At 47.7% G+C, this 26,528-nt stretch overlaps 1 protein-coding gene across 1 annotated transcript; it reads left to right on the top strand.

Annotated features, from left to right (window-relative positions):
- Window positions 1–226: 226 nt before the first annotated feature.
- On the top strand, window positions 227–26,285 carry SRD5A1 (steroid 5 alpha-reductase 1). Its single transcript, XM_055307804.1, has 5 exons — window positions 227–592; window positions 13,077–13,243; window positions 16,513–16,614; window positions 18,625–18,775; window positions 24,528–26,285. The coding sequence occupies exons 1-5, from the start codon at window positions 312–314 to the stop codon at window positions 24,592–24,594; spliced, it is 768 nt and encodes a 255-aa protein (XP_055163779.1). The 5' UTR covers window positions 227–311; the 3' UTR covers window positions 24,595–26,285.
- The last annotated feature ends 243 nt before the right edge of the window (window positions 26,286–26,528 follow it).

Here is a 26,528-nt window from a genome sequence, read left to right as displayed (position 1 = left end):
CTCCGGCAGCTCCGCGGACAGCCCGCGGCCGCGCGTGCGCAGACCGGCGAGGGGGCGGGGCTTCGGCCGCGGGAACTGGGCCCGCCCCCGCCCCCCTCGGCGCCCGCCCGCGTCCAATCCGACCGGCGGGAGCGGAGCGCACGCGCGTCGGGGCGTCCGGGGAGGGCCGGGGTGCGACCGGCGCCTGGACGCCCGCGCCCGCGCCCGCCTCAGGTAACCGCGGCCCCCGCCCCCCGCCCCCCGGCCGCCGCCGCCCTATAAGTGGCCCGCCGCGGCCGCGGGGCCATGGGGCGTGCCAGCGCGTCCCCGCCATGGAGCCGGCCGAGGTCTTCCCGCTGGACGCCCTCGCCTACCTGCAGTGCGCGCTGGGCTTCCTGGGCTCCCTGCTGCTCCGGCAGGCGGCCTCGTCCTACGGGCGCTACGTGTCGCCGGGCGCCGCCTTCGGGGTGCCGGCGCGGGCCGCCTGGGCGCTGCAGGAGCTGCCCTCGCTGGCCGTGCCGCTGTGGGTGTGCGCCCGCACCGCGGCCGAGCGCCTCCGCCGCGCGCCCAACCGCATCCTCCTGGCCATGTTCCTCCTGCACTACGCGCAACGGTAACGGCCGGCGCCTGGCGCCGCCCCGCCCCGCCCCGCGGACCCTGCCCGCCCCCTGCGCCCCCTGCGCCCCGCGGACCCTGCCCGCCCCCTGCGCCCCGCGGACCCTGCCCGTCCCCTGCGCCCCGCGGACCCTGCCCGCCCCCTGCGCCCCGCGGACCCTGCCCGTCCCCTGCGCCCCCTGCACACCGCGGACCCTGCCCGCCCCCTGCGCCTCGCGGCCCCTGCCCGTCCGCTGCGCCCCCTGCGCCCCGCGGACCCTGCCCGCCCCCTGCGCCCCCTGCGCCCCGCGGACCCTGCCCGCCCCCTGCGCCCCCTGCGCCCCGCGGACCCTGCCCGCCCCCTGCGCCCCCTGCGCCCCGCGGACCCTGCCCGCCCCCTGCGCCCCGCGGACCCTGCCCGCCCCCTGCGCCCCCTGCGCCCCGCGGACCCTGCCCGCCCCCTGCGCCCCGCCGAGGCGCCGCCTCCACCGTCCTCCCTCCTCAAACCGCGCCTGCCCCTGCCCCTGCACCCTGCCTCCCGACCTTTCCCAGTGGCAGCCTCCGCGCGCCCTCCCTCGCGCCCGGTCCTAATGACGTCTCCGCCTGTGCCGCCCTTGCCCTATAACGGGCACCGTCCTCATCCTCCCCCGGGGCAGCTTAATACACTTAGTTCGGGAACGTGGGGGTGGGGATGAGGACAGAGACAGGTGGTTAGAGAGGGCGGGCAGGGTCCGCGGGGCTGATAAAGGAGGTAAGTGTAGAACCTGGCTACTGGGAGGGAGGAAGACGCTTGATGATGTGCAGGTTAGCTCGCTCAGGAATGTCATGCCTACTACAGCAGCTAGAAAAACATTTTCCTATCCTAACGACTTCAGGACAGTGGGCATGCAGTGATCACCAGAGTCATTTTCCTGCATCAGAACCTGCAAGCTGTTCAAATCTGACCAGAATGTTTGACTTAAAAAAAATAAATGATGACGTGTTTTTGACTTAAAATTGTAGGTTTATTCTTGTATCCCTGGAATGTTGCTTTACAATGGTGGCATTTGCTTTTGAGCTCAGCTGAATACTGGTTTTTAGCTTTTGGCCCTCCAGCATTTACTCAAAATGTCTATGCCAAGCACTTCAGGGATATGGCCACGGAAAATCCAAATGACCAATGGAAGGAAGAAAAGCATATCTATAACCCTCGTTTGGTAAAAACGTGATCTTGCTTTGGGACCACTGAAGGGTATCCAAAAAGGAAAGAGAACATCATACACTTGGATGACCAAAACCTCAGAAGTTGTCAGAAGTGCTGGTTAAATTCACCTTTTTACAGAGATCATTTAAAATCCTTGTCTGTGAGAACTCTCAATGCCTCAAAGTTGATCACCTGAAATGTGGAAGGGTAGAAACTACTTTAAAGACTTTAAGATTCCTAAAATAACTCAGGGCTTGTTGCCGCTATAGTTGGTGCGTGAGGACTCCAGGTGTTTTAGAAGCTGGAACTGCATTGACTGGAATGAAACTGGAGCTGAGCCACGAGAAGCAAAGAACCCAAAGGACAAGTAGAGAGAGGGTTAGCATGGAGGGCAAGGGTCTGCTCAAGTGCCGAGGATGCTGGAGATAGGGTCGGGCGCCTAGGTGTCTCTGTTGCTTCAGTGTCTGCGTCTTCTTGGTTCTGGCTCAGGTCGTGATCTCAGAGTCGTGGGATCGAGCCCTGAGTCGGGCTCCCTGCTCAGTGTTGATTCTTCCCTCTCCACTCCTGCGTCTACCTGCACTCTCTCTCTAAAATAAATCTTTAAAAAAAAAAGAGAGAGATACAGAATCAGCTGGAGCAGTTTGTAGACACTTTAAACAGGAACAGATGTTCAACAAAGGTTTTCCACGTCCTATGTTCCTGACTTCAAGATTATTCCAGTGAGCAAAATTGTTGGCAGGCTGCTTGTTTTTTTGTAATGTGGTTTAGCGTTACTGCAATTTGAATGTCAGAATTTTCATATTGGTGTTCATGTCTCCAAAAATGTGCTGGAACCTGCTTCTCTCTGTTTCTCTAATGGCCACAAGTAAGCTCTGGAGTCAGACTACTGGGTGTTACCACAACTATATCACTAGGGGCGTGGGATATATTATTAAGCAGGTTTCCCCGTCAATGGAACAGGTGCAGTGATGGTGCCAGCCCATGCTATTGGCATGCATTTAAATAAAGGCAACTCCGTATAATGTGCGCACCGTGCTGACAAATGCAAATGCTTCATAGACAATTAACAAGACAGTCCCATATTGTCACGCAGGTGGGCATAGCCATATATGTACTCCATGTATTGCTCAGGCACACTGCTGCCAGTCTCAAGTGCCAGTAAGATACTTCTGAAGATGTGGCATTGGAAATTTGTAAAGGGAAAGGTTTACAGAGCTTTGAAAGCTTGAGTTGAGCTTTTTAACTTAAAACATTGTGTTTAATTGTTTATCCACTTACTGTAGTGTGAGGCTGGATGAATGCAGCATTCTGTGAGGCCACAGACACCTGTCGAGTACTGGAACTTGACTGTATCAGGCCACTGAGACACAGAATTCAGGTATTTTACCCAAGGCTATCGGACAAGAGGATGTTGGGACTGAAACCTCTGATTCCGAGAGCAGTGGCTTTAGAAACTACTCCAGAGGATTTGCTAGGTCAGGTGTAGCTTTTCAACTTGCTGGGCTATTCTGTTTCAAGTTGTACATGTGACAGCACATTTAGCCTGTGTGGTTTGGGACATTTACATTTTCCAAATAGAAAAGATAAACATTTTCCATTCTACCCAAGCAGCTAATTTATTAAACCGTCATTGGAGCCCTTTGGGGAGAACAGAAGCTCAAACAGCATGTTAGCATCCAGCCAGCCCAGTCAGCATTTGTGCAGCCTTACCGTTTGTCCAGGGTCCTGCAGGTGACACAGGAGACTATGTGAATGCAAGCCTCAGTCGGGCTGGTGGCAGGACAGACTCACACCAGGGGATGTGCTAGGGAGACGCTGACAAGGCCAAAGGCATGGTTCTTTACAGAACCAGGACTTGTCTGCAGGGGCCCTATGATAAGCTTCGAGGTTACCCAGGAGTGAGGCAGGGCCGTGCCCTAGGGGAGTTCTAGCTGTCTGAAGTAGTGAGGACCAAAGCCAGGTAGGGGTGCTTCACAGTCAATGGGAAGGGGCTTTTGCTTACAGAAGAGGGACAATCTGTGCATTTTATGTCTCATTCGGCACACATTTCTGAATATTGATTTGCATACCTGGCACTGTACTCATTATTGGGGATGTAGAGACAAGCACTCCCAGGATGCCTAGGTAGCACAGTCAGTTAAGCATCCAACTTTTGGGTTTCGGCTCAGGTCATGATCTCAGGGTCGTGGGATCAAGCCCTGTATGGGAATCCTAAGCTTAACGCAGAGTCAGCTTGAGTTTCTGTCTTCCTCTCCATTTGACCCTCCCTGCTGCGTGCGTGCAACGTGTGTTCTCTCTCGTTCTCTCTCTCTCTCTCTCTCTCTCTCTCTCTCTCTCTCTCAGAAATAAAAATCTTTAAAAAATAAAGATACTCCTTTAAGGAGTGCTGAATGCAGGACAAAAAATTACAGGAATTTTTTTTTTTGGGGGGGGGCAGAAGAGTCAGAAATACGTCCTCCTGGAAGGGAAGAGGGAGTAGCTATAGGGAAGAACATCCCAGGGCCCCATGGGTGGCAAAGGACATTTATAGGAACATTTTTAATCCCTGACAAATAACATAATCTTCCCACAGCCTTTATTAGTTACAGTGTTTGCCTGAATCCTTTCTGTACTTTGATCTCATGCTGATTACAGGGCTTCTTGAGGGCTCGGGTGGTGTCTTCTCCCGCCACCTTTTGTATTACAGTGCGTGGAGCAGATCTGAACTCCCGCAGGCAAGTGCATGCTAGCTGTTGGCAGCGGTTTCCTGTGGTCCCCAGTATCAGTGCAGAGTGGCTCTGCATTTGTCAGAGTCCCTCCAAATGGGCCTCTAGACTCAGACCTGAGTCTGCTTTTTCTCCTGCCAAGCAGGTTTTTTCAGTATTCTCTGAGCTTGGGCTGCCTTTGCTCATGAATTTTTCTCTTCCCACGTGGCAAATTAGGGAATGAGTGGCGGGGTTTATTCGTTTGCTTATCCATTTAACAATGTTACAAAGTCCCACTTGAGTGCAGGACGAGGATTACCACCCTAGCCCCAGTGACCACTTTACCCTGAGGCAGAGGGGGAGTGCTGCATGGCCCCCAGAGTGCAGACTTTCAAATGCCCACAAAGCCTCCTCTTCCTAACACCCTCCTCCCAAACTTCATTCTTGGCCGGATCCTTGAGCCTGCAGGATCTCAATTCTGTTGCTCCTGATTATGATCCTCAAAGGATCACACCCACAATTCATGACGACTCCTGCTCTGTTCTGGTGGCCCCGTGGGGAGAGCCTGACCCTAGCCCAGCCTCACTTTTAAATGTGGCATATGGCATGTGTAATATTAAAACACACCAGGGAGCTAGAGAAGGTGAAGCATACACTAAACCGTTGGCCCTTGCCTTGTGTATTCAAATAATTTGGGGGGAAAAAAAGTTTATGCAGAAGTATAGAATGACAGTGAAATATTCATTGCATTCGTAACCTCACCTTAAAAGCGCACACAACATAAGTGTGTGGCTCTACAGGGATCTGTGGCATTCGTTGCAGAAGTGTGTTACAGAAGGAAGAAACAAAACAGGAACTGATCCACATCTTGGAAGTACTGTAGATTTCAAAGATGTCAAAATGTTGTAAAGTCCTATAAGTATTAAAATTATATCAACCACTTTCAGTTTTAAGCATTTAAAAATAATTAAGCCTACTGTTAGATTTGCTGCCAAATCACCAAATTGGATGTTTCATTGTACCTGGGACACAATGTCCAGTTGCTTTCATTTTGGGAGTCAAATCATTTGCTGAGTGAACACGCGGTTTCTCATTGCGAAATAACTGGATGTTATCATTCCAGTTTGTTGGGAAAACATCTTAAGAGATTATTCTTGTAGTTGAGTTTGTTAATTATACAGGTGTGGAATCTGTGCCTGGGGATTCCAAAACCTGAAAATCGTACTTTAAATGTTTTAAAGATCATTATTCCAAGGTGTTGCCCAAGTGTGGGTCTCTGTTAGGGAGAGACTCAGGTCTTTCTCTGTTGGAGCAGACCACATCCAGCAGATGGGCATGAACGTTATTGAACAATTAGTAGGGTTTCATACAACATCAACCTCTCTGGCTTGAATAGTCCAAGAAAGCACTCCCAATACACTGCTCAGGAAGGTGAGAGGCTCGGAGCCCTGGCCACCGCTTTGCAGCAAGGACAGTCACATAGGGCTAGCGTTGGCGACCTTTGTTCATTTTGGCAATCCACGCCCCTCCCAAGGTGATTATACTTGGGATCCTGCAAGAAAATACTTTTGTTTTTCCTTAAAACTCAAACTTCCCTGTGAATACTCTGTGTGTTCGCTTGTTTATTAATTTTGCCTGATTCTCTCTGAGCCCTTCCAACAACGATTGCCCATCTTCAGCCTAGGAAACTGAATTTCTCTCTTTCATTCATCTGGTCTGTTCCAAATGTATCAGGGGTCATCAGGGCTTACCATACACGCAGGGTATTGCATGCAAATGATCCTGTAGTTGAAGTATATGCTCCTTGTAGAAAACTTTGAAAATGCAGAGGAATTCAAGGAAGAAATTAAAACTACTTATAATTGCATCACTTAGAATACTGACAGTATTTTGATATATCTTTTCCCCATGCCTTTCATTGTTTTTAGTAGGTTTTGAATAATTTTTTCTAAGCAATGAGGATACACACATATATAAACACATAAAATCTTGTTATCCCACTTTGTTACTCAGTATAATAACCAAAGTATCATTCTGGCTCACTAGAAACACTTAACAAAAATGTCATCTAGAGACTATTTCATGTGCCACAGAGTGACCAGGCAAGGTCAGCCCAGGTGCAGTCCTGGTTCTACCTGCGTCCTCATGATGTGGTCAATGGAACAGCTGGGAAGGTAATGTCTTAGAGCTGCCACTTCTGAGTATCTACATCAGTCGCCCAAGTCACCTTGTTCCTCTGAGCCTCTGGTCCAATCTGTTAAATAGGTTAATAGTAACAGTTGTGAAGTGCTTAAAAAAACAAACAAAAAAACACGTTGTATAGGATTAGGAATTCCTAGAAACATTTCATCAGGAACTGTGAGAAACACTTGTATTTTGCTCTGCTCAAGCTTGTAAACACCCAGGCAGGAGGCAGCCAGCCGCTGCCCAGCCATCGAAGCTCCACAGAGATTCAGTTCTGAAAGCTCTGAGGTCAGCCCCTCATCAAAGGTGTCCCACAGCCACAGAGATGTGCAAGTTTCCATGGGTAATAACAATTTGGTGAAAAGTAAGTACTGTTTCTTTATGCAGATCAGAAGGAAAATAAATGGGATATTGTAACATGGTCAAGAACAAAGTGTCAAATTCAATCCCACATTCTGTTGGGGTAGAAAACAGAATCTCTTTGTAGCTCCCTGGGACCTGACTGTTTTCATGTCCTTTAGCTCATTACAGGAACAGAACATAGAGTTATATAACGTATTACCTAAATAAAGTACAGTTCCTATGGGGAAGGATGCTCCTCAGGGTAGATGAGGCACCATGTGCAAAAGGCTTTTGAATACTCGTGCAAACTGAGATGGCCTGGGTCCCTGAGCTTGGTCAGGGCAAGCACTGTGTAGGTTCAGCAGGTGTGTCTACCTTCCTCACAGAGCCTGGCCCCACATCCTGAAGTGGATCCTTCACTCTGATAAGCTGCCTGTGGTCCACTACAATCCTTGGGTTGCCCTTAGCCTGCTAGAGTCTAGATGAAGACTCAGATAAAAGTCATGCCTAGTCTCCCCTCCCATTTTGGTTCCTAATTGGCCCAATTCAAAGGAAACCCCTTCTAACAAATGCTGCATGGATTTCCAAGGAAAAGAAGTAAAGACACAAGAGATAACCTAAAAAGAGAAAGACAAACTAAAAAATAGCAAGAGGGAGCAGAGTGCTCCCCTCTGGGAGGTGTGTCACATCTGGCCATTTGGTTTGAAGATGCCAGAACCAGGATTGTTGGTCCCAGTCCTGGCAGAGGCTGGAGGAAGAAGATGTTATCTCCCTCCTCAAGGTCTGCAGGCATAGGCAGCATTGCCTGAGGCAGCTTACTCTCCTGACCTCAGTGGTTTTATGGCCAGGCCTGTGGACGTCAAGGTCACTGCTGTCCCTTCAAGGGCAGAGATAAGAGAGGAACAGAAGAGGTGTGCACCAGCTTTTATAAGGCCCTATTTCCAGTCCTTCCCCCTTTCTGACGTTCATGTGAGACCAGAGAGAAGTGATCCTTCTCCCGGGTCCTCTCTACATGTCTTTTCCAGGCTCCCCCAGGGCACACACTGGAGTGGAACAGTAGGACCCTCTATCCATTTGGCAGCTGAGTCCCCACCTCACAGACTGTGACCCCAGACCAAAGAGGCTGTCTGCAATCCAAGTACTGGGGCCTTGAGCAAAAGCATTTTCTAAGAAAGTCAGAGCAAGGTTTCCAGAGTGTGACTCCTATCTTAATCTAGGTCAAGGGTCAAAACTGTTTTTGGAAAGGGCCAGATAGTGCTTTTCCTAAGTGTTGTGGGCCAAGGGACAAAATAAGGGATGTTGTGAAAGAGATATTTTGTAAGATTTCTATTGAGAAGATTCAAAGCCTAATAACCTTAGAGTAGTTTCTGTAACAGGTGTTAACAAGAAGAGTAGAATTCTTTCTTTGGTGGGGATAACATTCCCTTAATTGGACTTCAGTATTACCATTCTCCATGATCAACATCCACAGTAAATGTTCACCCCTTAATGCTTGATGGGCAATCAGATGTTCTGTTTTATTATTATTATTTTTAAAGATTGTATTTTGGAGAGAGTGAGCACGAGCAAGAGGGAAAGGGAGAAGCAGCCTCCTTGCTGAGTAGGGAGCCCCACATGGGGCTTGATCCCAAGACCTGAGATCATCAGGACCCGAGCCGAAGGCAGACACTTTACTGACTGAGCCACCCAGGCGGTCTGAGATTTTCTCCTTGAAAATGTCTTTTCACTTGCATTGGTACTGCCAAATTTTGATTTCAATCCACAAGTTTCTGATTGTAATTTAACATATTCATTGCTTGGAAGGCATTTATGGAATTCTATTCAATTTTTCTGTTGATACTTTAGTCTGTCACGACAATGTAGATGAATGTCTTCCAGTTGCCAGGTGGCAGCTCCTCAATGACAGTTAAATAGGTTTTGAAATGTTCAAAAACCACTGGTGGAACTCCACTTGGAGCTCAGACATCGTATCTGTTGCAGATTTATGTGAGAATGGAGATCTCACTGCTGCTTTTAATTTTAACAGCATGGAAAGCCCGGGAAGCAGTTTGCCATGACTTGTGGTTCAGACGACATCAGTTGGTGACTCATGCAAGTGTATATTTTGCACACAGGTGATACTTTGCCTTATAATTTTAGGTTGAATTTACTGAGAAACCTAGTCTTCAGCAAATGCTAATTTTCAGAGCCCTTCAAAATTCAATAATAGTGGTTGAGGGCAGTTTTTCTCATAAAGAAAAATGTCAGTCTTGGCTCTGAACTCAAAATCGTGATTAATTAAGTCTATGGAAGAAACGTCAAGTTCACTGTTGAAACCTGGTTCAGTCACATGCTATAGATTGGTTTTGGTTTCATTTGGTTTGGCATTTTTGGCAAAGTATCTGCTGAATAACTTTAAGCGCCTTACATTTTCACAAGCTTTGTAAATCTGCCATGTGTTTGTTTTTACTGCCAGTGGTTACAACATCTTAGCAGATCCCACTTCAGGTTGTTTGAACTAGTGTTTCCTCAATGTCCATGGAAATGCTGTCACCATTGGTTGTTGCATGGGGACCACTTAGAGCCAGATCCCTTGGTCACTTCAGACTCGGCCTTGGCTCCCACAACTGAGTAGTGTCAGCAACATCCAAGACTTCCCAGGAACCACAAAGACTGCTCACTTAAACTTCGGCCTTGCTTTTTAACTGTTCACTGACCTCGCTTCTGGCATCCCGACTCCTCAAGCAGCCTGTCCTCACCAAAAGGTGAATTGTGTTAAACAAGTTCTATCATCTGGATGTGTTTCTTTGCTTCAGTGAGGTCAGCATTGGGCTGTGGCTTTCCTCGCTTGGTAACAGAAGGCGCCACTTGTTAACTTCCAGCAGCTCTAGCCTTGTTCTCACTTCGTTTGTAAAATTCTGTAACTAGATTCTGTTTTAAATTCCCAATTTCTTCTGACCATCGCTTTCCTGTGGGTCAAGGACAATGTCACAGTGACCGTTTAGTCTGGTAATGTCAACCTCTAGTGTAGTCTTCCGGCCAAGCCAAGGTGTCACTCCATGCCAGGACAGCTTTGCCATCTGACATGGTAACTCAATTAGCCACACTCCACTGTTTCTCCAGAGCATGACGAGCCCACTATCCTTGTCTTCATGGAACAGGTGTGCACTGATAAGAGAATAAAGATGAATAGTAGAGTGACATGCACTCAGAATGCTGCTTCCCAGTGATGTGCAGCGCTCCGCGCAGGGACACAGACCCATGAGACCACCACCACACCACGCGTCGTGTCGCACCTGCCTGGTCTGGAGCCATAGCTCATGAGCAGCCACAGAACGTACACAAACAAATGACCATGGCCGTGTTACAAAACTGTGTTAATGGACACTGAAATTTGCATTTCATGTAATTTTCATGTGTCCTGAAATGAAATTCTTACCCCTCCCATTTGAAAATGTAAACACCGTTCTCCATTCACAGGCTGTATGCAAACAGGTGGTGAACTGGACTTGGCTCAGGGGCTGTATTTGCTGACATCTGATCCTGACTCCTGTTGCTATCATAGGCATGGAACATTTGTGACAGATGAGGAGGGGGATGTGAATACAACACGAGACAGGTTTGGGTTTCACATCTGTAAGGTGCTAGCCACCATTTGCCAGATGTTCACAATCCAACCCTGAACCCAAAACAGAATTGGGAAAAATGAATCAGAAGTTTGCCATGCATCATTCTCATTTGGAAAGCCTACAGCTTTTTTGCATATGCTGAAGGGAAATGCCTACCACATTTGCAGACTGTTCGCTCAGAGTTGCTTCTGTGACACTTCATTCATCTATCATGTAGACATTTGTGACATATCACCCAGAAGCCTTCCCACACCTTTATCTTTCAGTATAGATTCTATATGTAAGCTTCGACACTTTGTTCTTTCCCCTTTGTAACCCTGCATCCCTAATACCTGGTGCTGAATTTTACATGGGTTTTGTTCAGGTCACCAGTTTCAGGCTCTCGGGAGCTGAGCACTCTATGCTTTCACAGGCATCTTTCTAACCAAGTCCAGCTTTTTTTTTTTTTTTAAGATTTTACGTATTTTAGAAAGAGCAAGAGTGAGAGAGATCACAGAGGGGAAAGGGAGAGGGAGAAGCAGACCCCCCAGGAAGCCGGATGTGGAACTGAATCCCAGGACCCTGGGATCCTGACCTCAGCTGAAGGCAGATGCTTCACCGATGGAGCCACCCAGACACCCCTGATCGTGTCCAGCCTTGGCATCTCTCACGGTTCTTACTTCCTGATCTTTTTTCCATAGTTCTTCACGCTCAGAATTCTAACCCTCTGTTGGCTTTGTCCTATACCTTGCCCCCCTAGAAAATCCCCTGAGACCATAAACCATCAGGAAATATTTCTCTAAATCCTTCATCCTCTGGCCCTTTTCTGCCTTCCCCTGGCCAGAGAATCAGTCTGCTAAGCCACCTTCAGCAACAAGGCTGCTTCCTCGACTTTCAGGGATACAATGAGAACTGTTCTGTCTTCTGCATCCTTCTGGCTCTCCTGGCCAAGGAACAGGGTGAGGAAAAAAGCACTGTAACCAGAGTGGTGGATCAGAGTGAATCAGAATCTCCACCTGTTTTTAAAAGCAGCCACACTGGTCCAACACACACACACACACACACACACTTATCCTAGTCAGAACCACACCTGCCTCCTGTGGCATAGGCATTTGCCATGTATCCCCGACGCCAGCTGACTGTCCCGACTCTGTCAGGTGTGAACTGTGCTTCCACGATGCAGGGAGAAATCTGAACAAGATGAGAACCTCGAAGACTGCCTTTGATCACCAGAATGTTCTGTCCAGGACCTGAGTGGGCATGTTGCAGGAGAATGCCTTGAGGATGCATAGCCAGGACGCCTTATGCTCTCAGGCTCTTACTATGACTGCTAAGAATCAGCTCTGTTTTTGCCCTGGAGTAGACTGTCAGAATGGAAACAAACAATAAGCTCTTATGTTTTCCCCGTTTTAAGATATAATTCACATAGGATAGAAGTCACTTGTTTTAATTCTGTGCTTTGGTCAGTTCTGATGATTATGTACAGGGTGTACCCGTCACCATAATCAGGATGCAGAACGCTGGCGTCCCCTTAAATGTCCCTGTGCCTCTGTGCAGCTAGTGCCCTCTATGGCACTAGCCGAGTTTGTGCCCTGTGGTGACTAGCTGCACAGAGTCCCCTGACTCTCGTGGCTGCTTCAGAACGTCACAAGTCGCACAAGTTCTTTCATTAGTAAAGGGCTATTCAAGTTGTCGGTTTCTTCCTGGGCTGTTTTTGGTGACCTGTGTCTTTTAAGGCTTTTGCCTGTGATGTCCAAACAGTCACATTTATGGGCAAGAATCTGTAGAGGGTAGCTCCTTACCATCCCCTTTAAGTCCAGGGATTTGTAGTGATAGCCCTCTCGCGGTGTGTTACACACTGACCTTACAGAGGAAATTCAGACTACAGTATTGCATCCTCCTTTCTTCCTAAGGAGTCACTTTCTTGTCCTTATATGTTCTTGCCCTAAACTTTCACTGGTGTGCTGGAACAGAAGAATGTGACCTTGACCTCCCCGGGTTTACACCGAAGCTCAGCCACTCACTAGCTCTGTGACCATGAACAGATTGCTTACCCACCCTGCATCCGTCTTGTGTTGCGTCCAGCATGTGTCATGGTGTCCCCCAGGTAGGTGTCTCTAGGTGCCACCAGTGGGGTGGCGAGTGCACAGCAAATATAGCCACTGTGCTGTCGATGAAGGATGGTGTCCCCCATGTCGTGTAGCTCAGATGAGAGTGAGGGAGGATAACGCAAATGTTGAGAGCCTCTTGAAGCCTTCGGCTTTCTCTCTGTGTGTCTGTCTCATGATCCATATAATTACAATCCTGAATTTGTGCCCCGTGGTGAACGTTACTGAAACATGGTTAATTCCTTATCTAGAAATTCTACTTTGAGCAGAGTATATCAGTATGTGCATTGCTGAGAATGGTTTTTGCACCAGGAAACAAGACAAAAAAACTCAGGACTTAGAATTGTTGCTAAAATGACATTCCTTATCGTTGGCCTGTTTTATTGAAATCTGTTTCTGTTTCATGTTTCCTAAGGTCCTTGATTTTCCCATTTCTGATCCGAGGAGGAAAGCCGATGCCCCTGTACACGTGTGTATTGGCGTTCATGTTTTGTGTCTACAATGGCTACTTGCAGAGCAGATACTTGAGCCAGTACGCCGTGTACACTGACGACTGGGTCACGGATCCCCGGTTTCTAGTAGGTGAGTGGCCCCCCAGGGAAGCACTCTGTCATTCTGATCAGAACTTGGGTTTTTGTGTTCCAGCGGTTTCTTGGTAAAAAGCACACACTTCTTGAGAGAAAGGAATCTGCAGTGATCCTTGACCTAGCAGTGGGGAGGCTGAGTGTGGCCCCAGCAGCCACAGAGGATGCAGGTGCCCGGCATTCACGCCAGCTTGGCATGGAAAGCACAAATACCTGTTCCTAAAGCAAACCTAAAAATAGCCACAGGCTCCAGCAGAGTGAGCAGCAGATGAAGATTGAGGAGCTCCAGCGCTAATTGGCCGTGTAATCTAGACCGTCATTAAGCCTCCCACAGTGCCTTCTGGAACGTGAGAAACAGTCAAACTGGGTCACCTTCCAACAAGGCAGTTAGAGTTTTCTGATTATGTTAACTTGAACAAACTTTTAGGTGTGTCAGGTGTTTATTTTTTCAACTCTTACCAAGTTCTGATTATAGCCTTGTAAGTTCTGAGCAAAATGAAAATAAAACATCAGCAGTCAAAAACATATGCGAGAGTGTTAAAAAATACATCATCTTGAGGCTCTTGTTGATGAGCAAGTTTCTTCTAAGTTTCTGAATGTCCTGTGGCTCTTCTCTTTAGCGCTGTAACATGGCCTCCCATGTCATTCAATGTCACTCTGTGCGCGAAGGTGTGATCATGGAGGGCCTAGCGCTGGAGGAGAATTTTGTTGTTGGCAAGGCATGTTCACATTTCTTGGTCGTTATTTTTGTCCACGAATTAAAATTCTGTTCCCAGGGCAATATCCTTGCTCATCATACCTGGGCATTGTAGCAGTGGGCCACATGCCCCCTCAGCCACCAGGTGGGGGATGATGAGAGTCCCAGGAGCCGTGCTGGCTCCCCCAAGCCTGTGCCTCCCCACCAAATGCCAGACCCAAGTTATTTTGTTGGTGCCGTGCCCCCAAATACCTTCTTGACTTACCCACTTTTTTTTTTTTAAGATTTTATTTATTTATTCATGAGAGACACACAGAGGGAGAGAGGCAGAGACACAGGCAGAGGGAGAAGCAGGCTCCAGGCAGGGAGCCTGATGCGGGACTCAATCCCAGGACCCTGGGATGACACCCTGAGCCGAAGGCAGATGCTCAACCACTAAGCCACCCAGGTGTCCCCTTACCTGCTTTTTGGCTACCTGATTTTCTTCCACCCCAACCAGCAGGAGAAGGAGAAAGAGCAGGCTGTGTTGGCCCTGTGGAGAAGGCCACGTCCTCTGCTGGGAGCCGAACACATGCCTTCTGGCACTCCAAGTTCCTGACAAGGCAGAAATTAGGAACCCTACACATGAGCAAGGAAGGCCTGATGGCTAAACACCCAGTCCCAGGTCTGACCTGAGTAAATAGCAGAGCCAGGGCTGCAACCATTGCACCCATGCTGGCTCCCCAAGAGGAGGCAGCTGAGGGAAAGGGGAATCAATTTTTAACTAAAGGACATAGGCATTACATGTTTGAGTCTCTCCCACAAATCATTTCTATGGTGAATTGTTTGGATACTTTTGATGAACAACAACAAAACAAAGAATCCTTTTGGTATATGGATTTAAATGTCATTTGAAGCAGCTCTGCAGGTAGACCCCATCCCCTGCAGATGTCTTCGAAGCTGATCTAAAATTATAGGCAGCACTAAATTGTATACAGACCTCTAATCTTCTCTACAAGTAAGCAGATGGAATCAAAAGTGGAAGAAAATCCCAACAGGGAAACACCGAGGTTACTTTTTTGGTGTTGTACTTATATTTCATAGAATTTATAGTTTTTGTAAGGAGACAAACACTAAGTAACTTGAATAACTAATTACATTTATGCTACTTACCGAGAAGAGCTAAGCAAGTAGTAATAATAACATCCTAACAAAAAGTTTTCCAGAGCAGTAACAGTGGTTAATCTAAAAGATTTTATACAAAGACTTTAAGATCCCAAAACCAGAATTACATGTTTAGCTTAGATGAGCACAAATACTAGTTTTCTTACCAATCTGGTGCTTGTATCCTAGAAGAGAAATAAGGAAAACAATGGCATTTCAAGAACATGATTCTTTCTGGAACTTCACATCAGGGGCCAAATTAGCTGGAGGTGACCTAACGAAATACAAAACAGGTCTCGAATCAACTGTACATTTATGGATCTAGTAAGTGACTTAAAAACACATATTACCAGCTTTGGTAGGAACCATTTAGAAAGAAAACTGTCTATGGTGGTGAAGGAAGAAGGAAGAGGTCTTGAAACCCTTGCTATGGGCCAGAATGCATCCTATGTCCCCGTTGTAGCCGGAAGATGATTCCCTGCCACTGGGTGACTGAGGAATCAGTGATGACAGCATTACTCCACGTATGTGTTTCTTTGATAGTGAATCAAGTGCCACCAATAAGCAGCATCTGCTAATTTTCTAATATCAGACTGCTAGTTTTCTAATATTTTCTGTGATTTTCTAATATCACAGGATGATCAAATTGTTGGCAATTTAATCAAATCAAGTTAGTCCTTTTATAAAACTCTATTTGGGCATTTTACCTTTTCTTGTTGAAATTAATTCCTGTGGTAAATCTCCCTTTAAGTGTTAAAAAGATTTCCAAAGACTTATAAGTACAGGAGAGGAAACATCTGGGATGTTACAGGATATCTAGGGAAAGTCACATAGCCAGCAGTAGGAAATTCTGTTGAGAGTCGAAGCAGAGGAGCAGACCCAGGAATGCAAATGGGGAGAGAGCAGAAAAGTAGTGGTGGGTGAAGCTGTGGGTGTGGTGAACTTGTGCCAAAAGGGCTTAAAAGAAAGAAGGGAAAAGTGCCAGGATGAGCCCCCAGGAGCTACCACTGCTGGGGCCTGTGCACTGCTAGCCCGACGTGGTGCGGCACCACCGGGGCTTCACCTCCTCCCGTGGGCCGACCCACAGATAGTGGTGCTGCCTCTTCCTGAAAGGGAGCCCGTGCCACGGTCCTAAGTAGTATTTGCAAGCATGCCAGTCATCAGGTCAGAGTATTCTGAACAGACCGCATGATTTATTGGTCTTATTAGAAAAACAAAGCCCTATTTAGCAGACCTGAGGGTAGCACTTAACTTTCTAAATGAAGCATAATATTTATTATAATGATTTTTACTGTCAACTGTGGCCAACACGGCTTACTAATAATGATAATAGGACAGATTACAGTAATACCTGTTCACTCAGGCTTGGGTTTGTGGATTTCATAGTTTAGTGACCATAATACTCCTATGGATTGTCTTTCCTTTAGGTTTCTGCTTGTGGTTAATCGGTATGCTGATAAACATCCATTCAGACCATATTCTGAGGAATCTCCGAAAACCGGGGGAGACTGGATATAAGATTCCCAGGGGTATGTACTGAAAAATGGAGACTTGATTCCAAATTGCTTCGCATGAGGCCTGGATGTTTTGCCGAATCCAGTAACTAGCTTGTAGTATTAGGCTCAAGTTTTCCATGTGAGTCACAGTTACTGATAGCAATCACTAGGATTATTGTTTTAACAGAATGATAAAAGAGCCGATGCTGGCTAATGGAATGCTTATTAAGTGAAAAAGAAACTAGTTATATCTGTGTTTGGAAAGAGAATAGGAGGAGGAATTTACAGTTTATGAGGGGTGCCCAATACCTCATTTTGAGCAGTAGCAAGAACAGACAACTGGTCCTCTGTCTGAAAACAGTTTAAAATGTTGGGTAATTTTTTTTTTAATCTTTAAAAATGCATCCTTGTGGTCTCAAGGAAGGAAGCCATAACATCCTGGTTGAGTGCTTGAATCTAGGGCCCAACTCTTGAGAGTCTGTAACCACTAGCTGCCTGCATGCAGGTTTCTAGCCCGAATGTGCACCAAATGTGGATGGTCCAAAAACCTCAAGCTACAAGTTAGGATCCATGTGGTCCTGGGGAGGTGGTGCCCTCACACATCCAGCTTACACAAGCCCAGATCCCCAAGAGGACCTGCCTTCAACTCAGGCCTCAGAGAGCCCAACAGAAAGTAGAGCCACAAAACCTTTGAGGACATAAGGTGCCTCAAGTAAGAGCTAATTACACTGGAGAGATTCCAGATCTTAGAGTTAATAGAAGCAGATCATGAAGTGAATAGCTAATTGTGTAAATAATTAAAAGGGATTTAAAATATAAGAAAAGGAGTAATATGCTATAGAAAGAACTAAATAGGGGATCCCTGGGTGGCTCAGCGGTTTAGCACCTGCCTTCGGCCCAGGGCGTGACCCTGGAGTCCCGGGATCAAGTCCCACATTGGGCTCCCTGCATGGAGCCTGCTTCTCCCTCTGCCTGTGAGTCTGCCTCTCTCTCTCTCTTTCTCTGTGTCTCTCATGAATAAATAAATAAAATCTTTAAAAAAAAAAAAAGAAAAGAAAAAAGAACTAAATAGCTATAAGATAGAAAGCAAGACAGCTTCTGAAACTAAAAAACAACAACAAAAATGTAAACTCAGTAGGTAAAACTAAAACATCAGTGGAACTGGAAATCACATGGCCTGGCCTGGTTTGGAATCTCTATCTTCCTGGAAACCATACAAGGTGGAAAAGAACACAACAAACAAATGATGAAAAAACCCTACAGATCTCAAGTTACTTAAACTATGGACATCAGGCGGTGCTTGGAGCCTGCCACTATGCTCTCTGGCCTAAACCTTTGCTGCCTAGAGCGCCCCAGCCCCCACTGCAACCGCAAACCTCACCTGTCAGGGAGGCCCCTTCCCAGCCACGGGCCACAACCAGACCTCCCTCCGCCCCTAGCCTGACTCTTGGGCCCCTCTCACCGCGCTGCCCCGCAGCACTCCCCACCATGTGCCGTGCTCTGTGCCTTCCCCTTGTGTTACACTGGGGTTTAGTGTCTCGGGAGGGAGTGTGGTCTGTCCACGGCACACCCCCAGTGTGTAGGGCAGGGCCTGGCCTGAAATGCACACTTGGAAAGATCTGTGAAAATGGATGGCTGAAGGAATGAATCTGTCCTCGAAAACTATTATTTTCTTCCATTTTAGGTCCAGGGCTCTAGTATGGGTCCATTCAATTAGGCCGGTGCCTTAATTGTTACTCTGTGTTCTCTGTCTTTACTTAGGTTCCATCAGTGTGATTCCCTGACTAGTAAAATGACCTACTTTAAGTACATGAAGACTGTAGTATTTTATATTCAGATGAACAGTCTAGGTATTGAGGTATGGGTGTAGTTACTACCAGAAATTGTGATGAGAGATGGTAACACTAGTAATGGTGGGTGTGTCTCCTTGCTTACAATTCTGTAACGGTTTTCCAGGTAAGCACGCATGGCCATCTTGGGGGTCAGTGTTTTGCAGGGCATCATTCTGTAGGAAATGCACCACTTGCCTGTGTTTTCTTGCAGGAGGCTTATTTGAATATGTAACAGCAGCCAACTACTTTGGGGAGGTGGTTGAGTGGTGTGGCTACGGCCTGGCCAGCTGGTCCATTCAAGGTGGGGCCTTCGCTCTCTTCACCTTCTGCATTTTACTCACCCGGGCACAGCAGCATCACCGGTAAGTTCTCAAACACTTCTAGCAAGTTGAATATGTCCTCTGGTCTTATTATAACAATTTTCAGGTGTGATATTTGAAACGTTCACATTCGTCCAAGCTGCTGAATCCCAGGGTATACCTTGCTTCAGCTAACCAAGTCCAAAACCCTGTGAATGCCCAAAGGATAACCTGCTTTTAAGAATTGTCAGGTACAAAAAAAATAAAAATAAAAAAAAAATAAAAGAATTGTCAGGTACATGTCTGCGTCATCATTTGCTCAGTATGACTGAGCCCCTTTGAGCATGCTGCTGAAGCTGATAATCAAGTGAAATGTCCAGCAGGGGACTCGTGGTCTGAGCAGGAACACATGGTCTGCAGCACAGAATGCCAACCGCCAGCCACTGGGTCTGGAGGAGCACTGCACGTGGAGGAGCCCGGCTCAGCCACAGCCCCTGCACGCAGGTGCCCTGCAACCTGCAACCCTGCACTTGCTGTCAGGCTCTGGGCTCTGTACACCCTCAAAATTACATTGTTTTCCAAAGTGCAGGGCCTCAGCCTTTATCAGATCCCCAAAAGGGCCTGTGATCCACCTGACCGACATACACTCATTAAAAGCAATCCCAGCTGTCAAAGCTGCAGAGAGCCCAGGGAGCCCTTCCCAGCCCAACACATGAAGGGACTGAGGTGCAGGGAACCAAGTCTAAGGCTTCTGAGGAGGGGGCAATCTCAGGTGTCCCCCGATGCCACAACGATGATGGAAATGGCACAGGCAGTTCTTGCTGGAGGCCACATTGATTGCTTGTGTCCCTGCGCTGGGAAGGGCGCTGCCCTGCTTCCCTGGCTTCATTCCCCCAAACACATTTCATGAAGATCTCTGATGCCACTGACATGGTAGGAGGCATGTGCAGATGTGGAACATTGTCAGACTCTCCAACGTCTGCTGTCTCTTGGGAGGCAAGCAGAGGGAAGAAGCCCACAGAAGAACTGACTGATGTCGTGGCATAGTGGGAAGATACAGACTCTTCAGAGGAACCAAAGAAGGTTCCTTCTTTCCAGGCTCACCACATATTTAAAGATGCAGAGGATTATAACCAGAGACAACAAAGAGAATGGGCTGAGCTGGAATGTCTGTCTAGCTAATGTTTGTAGATGTTATGCCAAAAGCCTGAGAGTTACTGAGATCCTAGGAGAAGCACCCTCCAGCCCTCCACATTTTGAGGTGCCAGGCAGCAGGGGATCTTAGGGCCAGGACCTTACTGCTGAGGAAAGACATAGGGAAAGGCACATGCCAGGGAAGGCTCAGGAAAGGGGTTACGGCACCAACACTGGCAGGATATGGGACAATTTGATATGATGGGCTCACTTGTGTCCCCCACTCCATGCCTGCCCAGAGACTATGCTGCAGTCCTAACCCCGAGAATGTGACCTTATTCGCCATAGGGGTCATCACAGATGTCATTTGCAGGGTCAGGTCATGATGGAGGAGGGCAGGCCCCTGAGCCGGGAGGACTGGTGACTTTATAAGTAGGGAAATGGCCCACATGCACAGGGAAGAGGCCATGTGAACACACACACACGAGACGGCCATGTGAGGACATAGGCAGAGCCCGCAGCAACGTGCCACACACCCAGGGTCTGCCACAGCTGCCAGAAGCTGCAAGAGGCAGATGAGGATCCTCCTTGAGAACTTGGGAGGGAGCATGGTCCTGCCGGCACCTCAACGTCAGACCTTTGGCCCTCAGAGCTGGGAGGGAATAAACTCCTGCTGTTGGAAGTGCCCTGGCGTGTGGTCCTGTGTTCCAGAAGCCCCAGTCTTTTAGCCTTTCAGAATGGCCTGGGCCTTAATTCACGAGAAAGGCCATGTGTGTGAGTCCTGAAGCCCTCCGTTTTCCTCCTTGGCCAGGTGGTGCCACACCAGGACGTCCCCACATCCCATGCTGTTCTAGGATGCATCTTTTTGGGTGTGAACAAAGCACTTTGTAGGAAAATAATAGTGATGATGACAACTTAGTGAATCTTGGCACAGTCTAATATGCTGTGTTCCCTGAGGACCCCTCCTCCCCTTTGTCCTCCTCCCTCCCAGCCTCTCCCCTCTGCCTCCTCCTCTTTTTTCTCCTCCTCTCCCTCCATCGCCCCTCCACCCCTTCCTCCTCTCCTCTCCTCACCCCTCCTCCCCTCCCTTCTATCCTCCTCTCCTTCCCCATCCCTTCCCTCCTTTCTTCCTCCCCATCTTCCCATCCTTCCTCCTCCCCCTCCCTCCTCCTCTCCCCCTCCTCCATTCCTCCCTCCCCCCTCCTCCTCTCCAGGCAGCCCCCCCACCCCCAGACCACCTTCTCATGGCTGACATTGCCCCTGGAGAACATACCATTCTTCTACATTAGTTACATTAGATAGTAAAAAGGAACATTGGCTGGTTTCTAATAATAGAAAAAATGAGATGTTACTGATACTCTAAGAAGTTATATCAGAGGAAGATTGAACCAGAGCCTGCCATGTCAGTGGTAAATATGTTTTCTCAAATGAAAACGGGAAAATCTCTCTCAACATTTGAATAGGAAATATATAGAAATAGAAATAAATAATTTCATTTTTCAAATGAAAAATCTCTGTTAATGAAAACCCAAAGGTATTCTTTGCAGAAAGCTTCATGAGGTGGAAGGATTCTTTTGCATTCATTTGCTATTTATATTGATATCAGTACAAAACCAATTTTAATTGCTGAAAAACTAATGAATTCAGTTTAGTGGAAGTATGCTCAGAAATGTTGGATTTACAAGCTGAGGACAAAAGCTGTCCTTTTTTTTTTTTTTTTTTTAAATAATCAAGTGAGCCCAGCTAATTAAACTAAAAGAAAACAATCCAGGGGGCTGTTCCAATCCCTGTATTTATTAAGAGGTTCTCAAAGCAATATCTGATTACACTGAGTTTATAATTGGATGTGAAATATTTAAATTCATAGAGAGTTATACTGATAATTAAGCACTAGGTTGGAGACATTGGGTCAACTGTACCAAGTTGCTAACAGATTCTGTGGTTTGAGGGCAAAATGTCAAGGAATGGGAAAGAAGAATGTTTCCGTACTCCTCTCCCCCACTGCCAGCCTTGAGCAGCCGCGCTTGCGTGGCTGGGACACGCTCCCACAGTGCCTGGTGACGTGGTGCTCTGAGGGCAGGTGCCTGCTTGTTCACAGCAAAAGCCTGCAGGTGGAAGGCCAGCCACTGAGGAGAGCCTGGGGCAGGGGGCTCTGTGGAAATCAATTATTGCAGCATTTACCTAGTAAGTGTAATGTCACTTAGAAAAATGAAGTCTGTACGTCTTCAGGACACAATGACAGATGGCGTAATGACCTGCACAGATAAGGTCGCAGCAGAACATGTTTGTGAAGGACTTCCTTGTTCTCACGGCCCCCATCCCCAGACTTAGCCATGGAGAGCACGGTCCCGGAGCGCTCGGAATGGGTTTTCTGTGTCCACCAGAGGAAGGCTTCCAGGACAGGAGCATGGGGTACTTAGGCTGCTGGCGAGCCAGAAAGAGGATTGATGCTTAAAGAATATGAAGAATTCTCTTCAATGTAGTGTAAGCCGATGCCCCGAAGTGGGCATCCCTCAGTGAGGGGTTATCTTACTCTCAAGCTTTGCTCGGGCTCCACAGTAATAAAATCAGGACAAAAAATTTGTATCCCGCTCTGGTCAGTATCACGGAAGTGACAGCTTTGGTTCTAGGGATAGAATAGTAAGAAAAATCATACACTGCTTGCCTTTTAAAAATATTTACAAACATATATATACACACATATTTATAAATTTTAAGGTGTGATTTCTTGAGCTGGATTCACAAATCTCAGTGATGTAAAAGAATGTGAAAAGTCGAATCATGTTAACAAAGCAAATTTTATTCCTATAGAATAGCTTCTTTGATATGAATTTAACGTATTTGACAAACCTCCCTTTATTGAGTGAGCAGAGTCCAAGCTAAGAACGGTTCCTTTTTTTTTTTTTTTCAATTTTTATTTATTTGAGAGAGCACAAGCTGAGGGAGAGGGGAAAGCAGGCTCCCCTGCCAAGTGAGTGGGGAGCCTGACATGGGGCTCACTCCCAGGACCCCGGGATCATGACCCAAGCTAACAGCAGATGTTCAACCATCTGAGCCACCCAGGCACCCTAATAATGGTTCTGACATCATAGTTCTTCCAGCCGTGCTGCCCAGCCCTCCCTCTGACTGTCTCATAGGCGAGCATGGGCATTGCTGTCCTGTTTTTACTGACTAGAAGCTGTCATCTCCTTCCGTGTGCAGTGCCTGGTTCTCTGAGAAGCCTGCTCACTGTCCAGGTCCTACGTCCTAGCCGGCTGAGTCCGTTCAGGCGGCTGTAAGAAAAACACCATATATTGGGGGACGGGGGTGCTTAGAGCCAATAGACATTTATTCCTGGCAGGTGGAGAGGCCAGAAGTCCAAGGTCAGGGTGCCAGTCTGGTCGAGCTCTGGTGAAGGCCCCCTCTGGGCTGAGGATGGGACCCTCCTGCGGTGCCTGCACATGATGAAGGGCCACAGAGCTCTCGGGAACCTCCCTCATCAGGACACTGATCCCATTCCTGAAGGCTCCGCCCTGATGACCTAATCACCTCCCAGAGCCCTGACCTCCTAATCTACCACTGGCATTAGGTTTTTAGCACATGAATTTGCGGGGGGGGGGGGGGGGAGTACCCAGGCAGAGGGTAATGCAGGCCTTCGAGAACCTTCTGGAACCAGAGAGGAATTGTGTATCACATCCTCTCCCATAGCTCGTGCTCCTCTTTTGGCAGCCACCTTCTGACATGGGCGCTCCTGTCACAGTCTGGAAGAGAAGAGCTATCACTGGTGGCCTCATGTAACAAGTGATGCTTGATGCAGAGGTCCACGGAGCAACTTCTCAATGCATGCCTTTGCGGGTGTACAGGACCGTGCGTGCACACGCACCTGGTGGTCTGATAGGCCTAGTTACCTGTTCACAGGTAACTCACCATGGTGTGAGACTTAGTGGAAACCATCAGATTTTGCTGAATCCCTGTCACTTTGCTTTTGTCACACATTCTTGCACAGAGTCATGTTCTAGCATGATTTTTCTCTTGGGTATCCTTTGTGCTAACAGAAACTCCTTTTTTTCTGCCTATTTCTCCATCTCATCAAGTTCTTTTTTAAGTTTTCACTCCATCTACCTAGCTGCCGCCCTCCCAACCAGGCACCACCCCAAAATGAATGAGGTGCCTCATTGATGTCATCAATATCAAAACCGAAAGTACCTGTCATTCTGAGCGCAGGGCCCCACTGTGTCTTCCCAGATCTGAGAACACCCTGTACACAGCTGGGTGCCTATTCCACAGACTGGGGCTGGGCCGCGGCTCTCTCTGGGAGGCTGTGGAAAACCGTCAGAGTCACCAGAAGGAGAAGATGCTCAAGACTCACCTCCTGAGCTCCCCCCTGGGGACTGGAGAGATGGCTCTCCGCTGTGCTCATCAGCTTCACCACATGTCCCTAACTTTCCTTGCCAACATCAAGGTGAATTACGTGGGTTGCTTTTTATGAATCATGCTTTAGAATCAGACATATTTAATGATACATGATAGAGACAAAATCCAACTACAGGTGTCCGAAATGCCAAAGTTTTTAGTATTCCTTTTTAAGAAGTCTCCGTATTCCTGCACAATGAAATGCGTTTTCCCTTTTGTCAGTATCTGTTAAATGTTTAGGCAACAAAATTATTTTTTTTCTTAGTGTTCTTCTTTTGTCTTCTTTTAGGTGGTACCTTGAGAAATTTGAAGATTACCCAAAATTCAGAAAAATTATAATCCCATTTTTGTTTTAAGTTCATTGTCAGTGGAATGATGTTGGACTTGAAACATTCCATGCTATTTCTCTAAGGATTATGGAAATGAATCCTGTCTCTGTCATTTTCCTGCTACTTCACCTTTTTCAAGATTTGCCATAGGAATTTTTTTCTTAGTGAACTTGTAAGCTACTGAATAATACACTAATCAGACTCAAATGCAAGTTGATATATCAGGCTGCATACTAGGTTGAGAATCTGGAACTCTGGGGCATTCCAGCTGACCATTTCTCTGATTTTGGAGTCTCCTCTTTTGACTGCATGCAGCTAAGTGTGCAAGACCAGGATTACAAGCCATCTCTGGTGGCCTCTGCGGACTGAAACATCTCACTGCCCCTCGTACAACCTGTTCTAGCCACGAGTTCAAGGCCAAAGGCGATGTTGCTCCCTCCCCTGATAAAGCCAGGACCCTGCTGGGCCAGGGGCACCCACAGTGTGGTCACAGCCCCAGGAAAGTGCACAGGTTCTCACTGTGGGGCAGAGAACTCGGAGTGAGGAAGGAGAGACCCAGGAGGCCCAGCCAAGTCCTGGAGAAAAGGCATCTGGAACTTTGAAAGTCACCTGGCTCCCCAGGTGACTCCACTGCAGGGTGGGGTGCTCGGTGCACTCATAAGGGGTAAGCTGCTCTGTCCCCCACTGAAAGATTTCTTAGAGGTCCCCAGTGCAGTGGGGAGCCCCATTATGCTGATTGCCATGGACATCAGTAGTCTCTGGTTTAAGATGATTATTCTTCCTTCTAGGTGGAACTAGGATGTCATAAGGCATTTTTTTAAAGTACCCTCAATATTGCAAAAACAATATCTTGAAACAATTCCTTACTCTAGATGTGCTTGAAAGGTCCACAGGGATGAATGGCAGTAATAACAATGTACCATGTATTGCCAGATATTTAAAAGGAATCTCCATCCAGGAGGCTGTTAAATCTTGGCCGCTCAATGAAGCTCTGATGGACACACAGCGGAGGTCCCCTCCTGCCCTGGGACAGTGCTGCCTGAGTGGCCACCACCTCCGCAAAGTGGGGGGACCGCAGGAGCAGGCAAAGGAGCAGACTGGTCACTCTGGCCCCCAGATGCTGCTCAGTGGGTGGCGGGGGGCATCTAGAGCACCCCAGGAGCTCCCTTCCTCACAAGGTTTTACGTAGAAGCCATGTTCTCGGTGTTAGTGATCCTTAGAGTCTCCTGTGATTTCGGAAATCACAGAAAACTTGTCCAATACAGCTATGCTTCATTTTACCTGGACACACCATGTTTTTGAAGAGAAATTTTGTTATTGAATGACCCTTTTTCAACTGCTTGAAAACACAAAGCAATAAATATTCTGGATCTCCTCAGGAATACTCGGAATGCCGAGCACGTCACGATCGATCGGGGCTGCTATGCTCTCTGGAAGGTGCACGGGTGGGAGCAGGATGTTGGGTTGAGAGCCGGGATCGCTTGCCTGGAATGTTCCTTCTGTGTGTGAGCAGCACAGGCCCCGGCCCTTTGCGTTCCCCCGGGCTTTGCTGCGCCCTTCCTGCTTTGCCAGCCACGCTGCGTGCACAGTTGATAGGAAGACTCCCTGTTCTATCTTGTCTTCCTGCCCTCTGTTTCCTAAAACCTGTAGCTTAGCAAACTGCCACCAATTACTGCGTTAATTACTATACGGAGATTAATAAACTTACATAAAGTCCATTTGTTTTGTCCTCCTCTTGAGACTCCCCTCTCCACATCCTCCCTCAGGAAGTCCAGGCAGGAGCATGGTCTTGAGCCCCCACACCTGCTTCCCTCCAGTGTTAGCAGTCTCGCAGTGTCCTGTCCTGTCGGGTCCTCGGCAGGGCTGCGCAACGAACACTCTCCATGTGGATCTCGTGCATTTCTGTTATTCCTAGACGTTTGACGTTTTGTTCATCATGACTGACACTGCGTCCCCAAATG

Source organism: Nyctereutes procyonoides, unplaced genomic scaffold (assembly GCF_905146905.1).
Source record: "Nyctereutes procyonoides isolate TBG_1078 unplaced genomic scaffold, NYPRO_anot_genome, whole genome shotgun sequence".
Lineage (NCBI taxonomy): Eukaryota > Metazoa > Chordata > Mammalia > Carnivora > Canidae > Nyctereutes > Nyctereutes procyonoides.
Note: the sequence above shows the minus strand (reverse complement) of the source record. Positions and strands in the feature narration are given on the sequence as shown.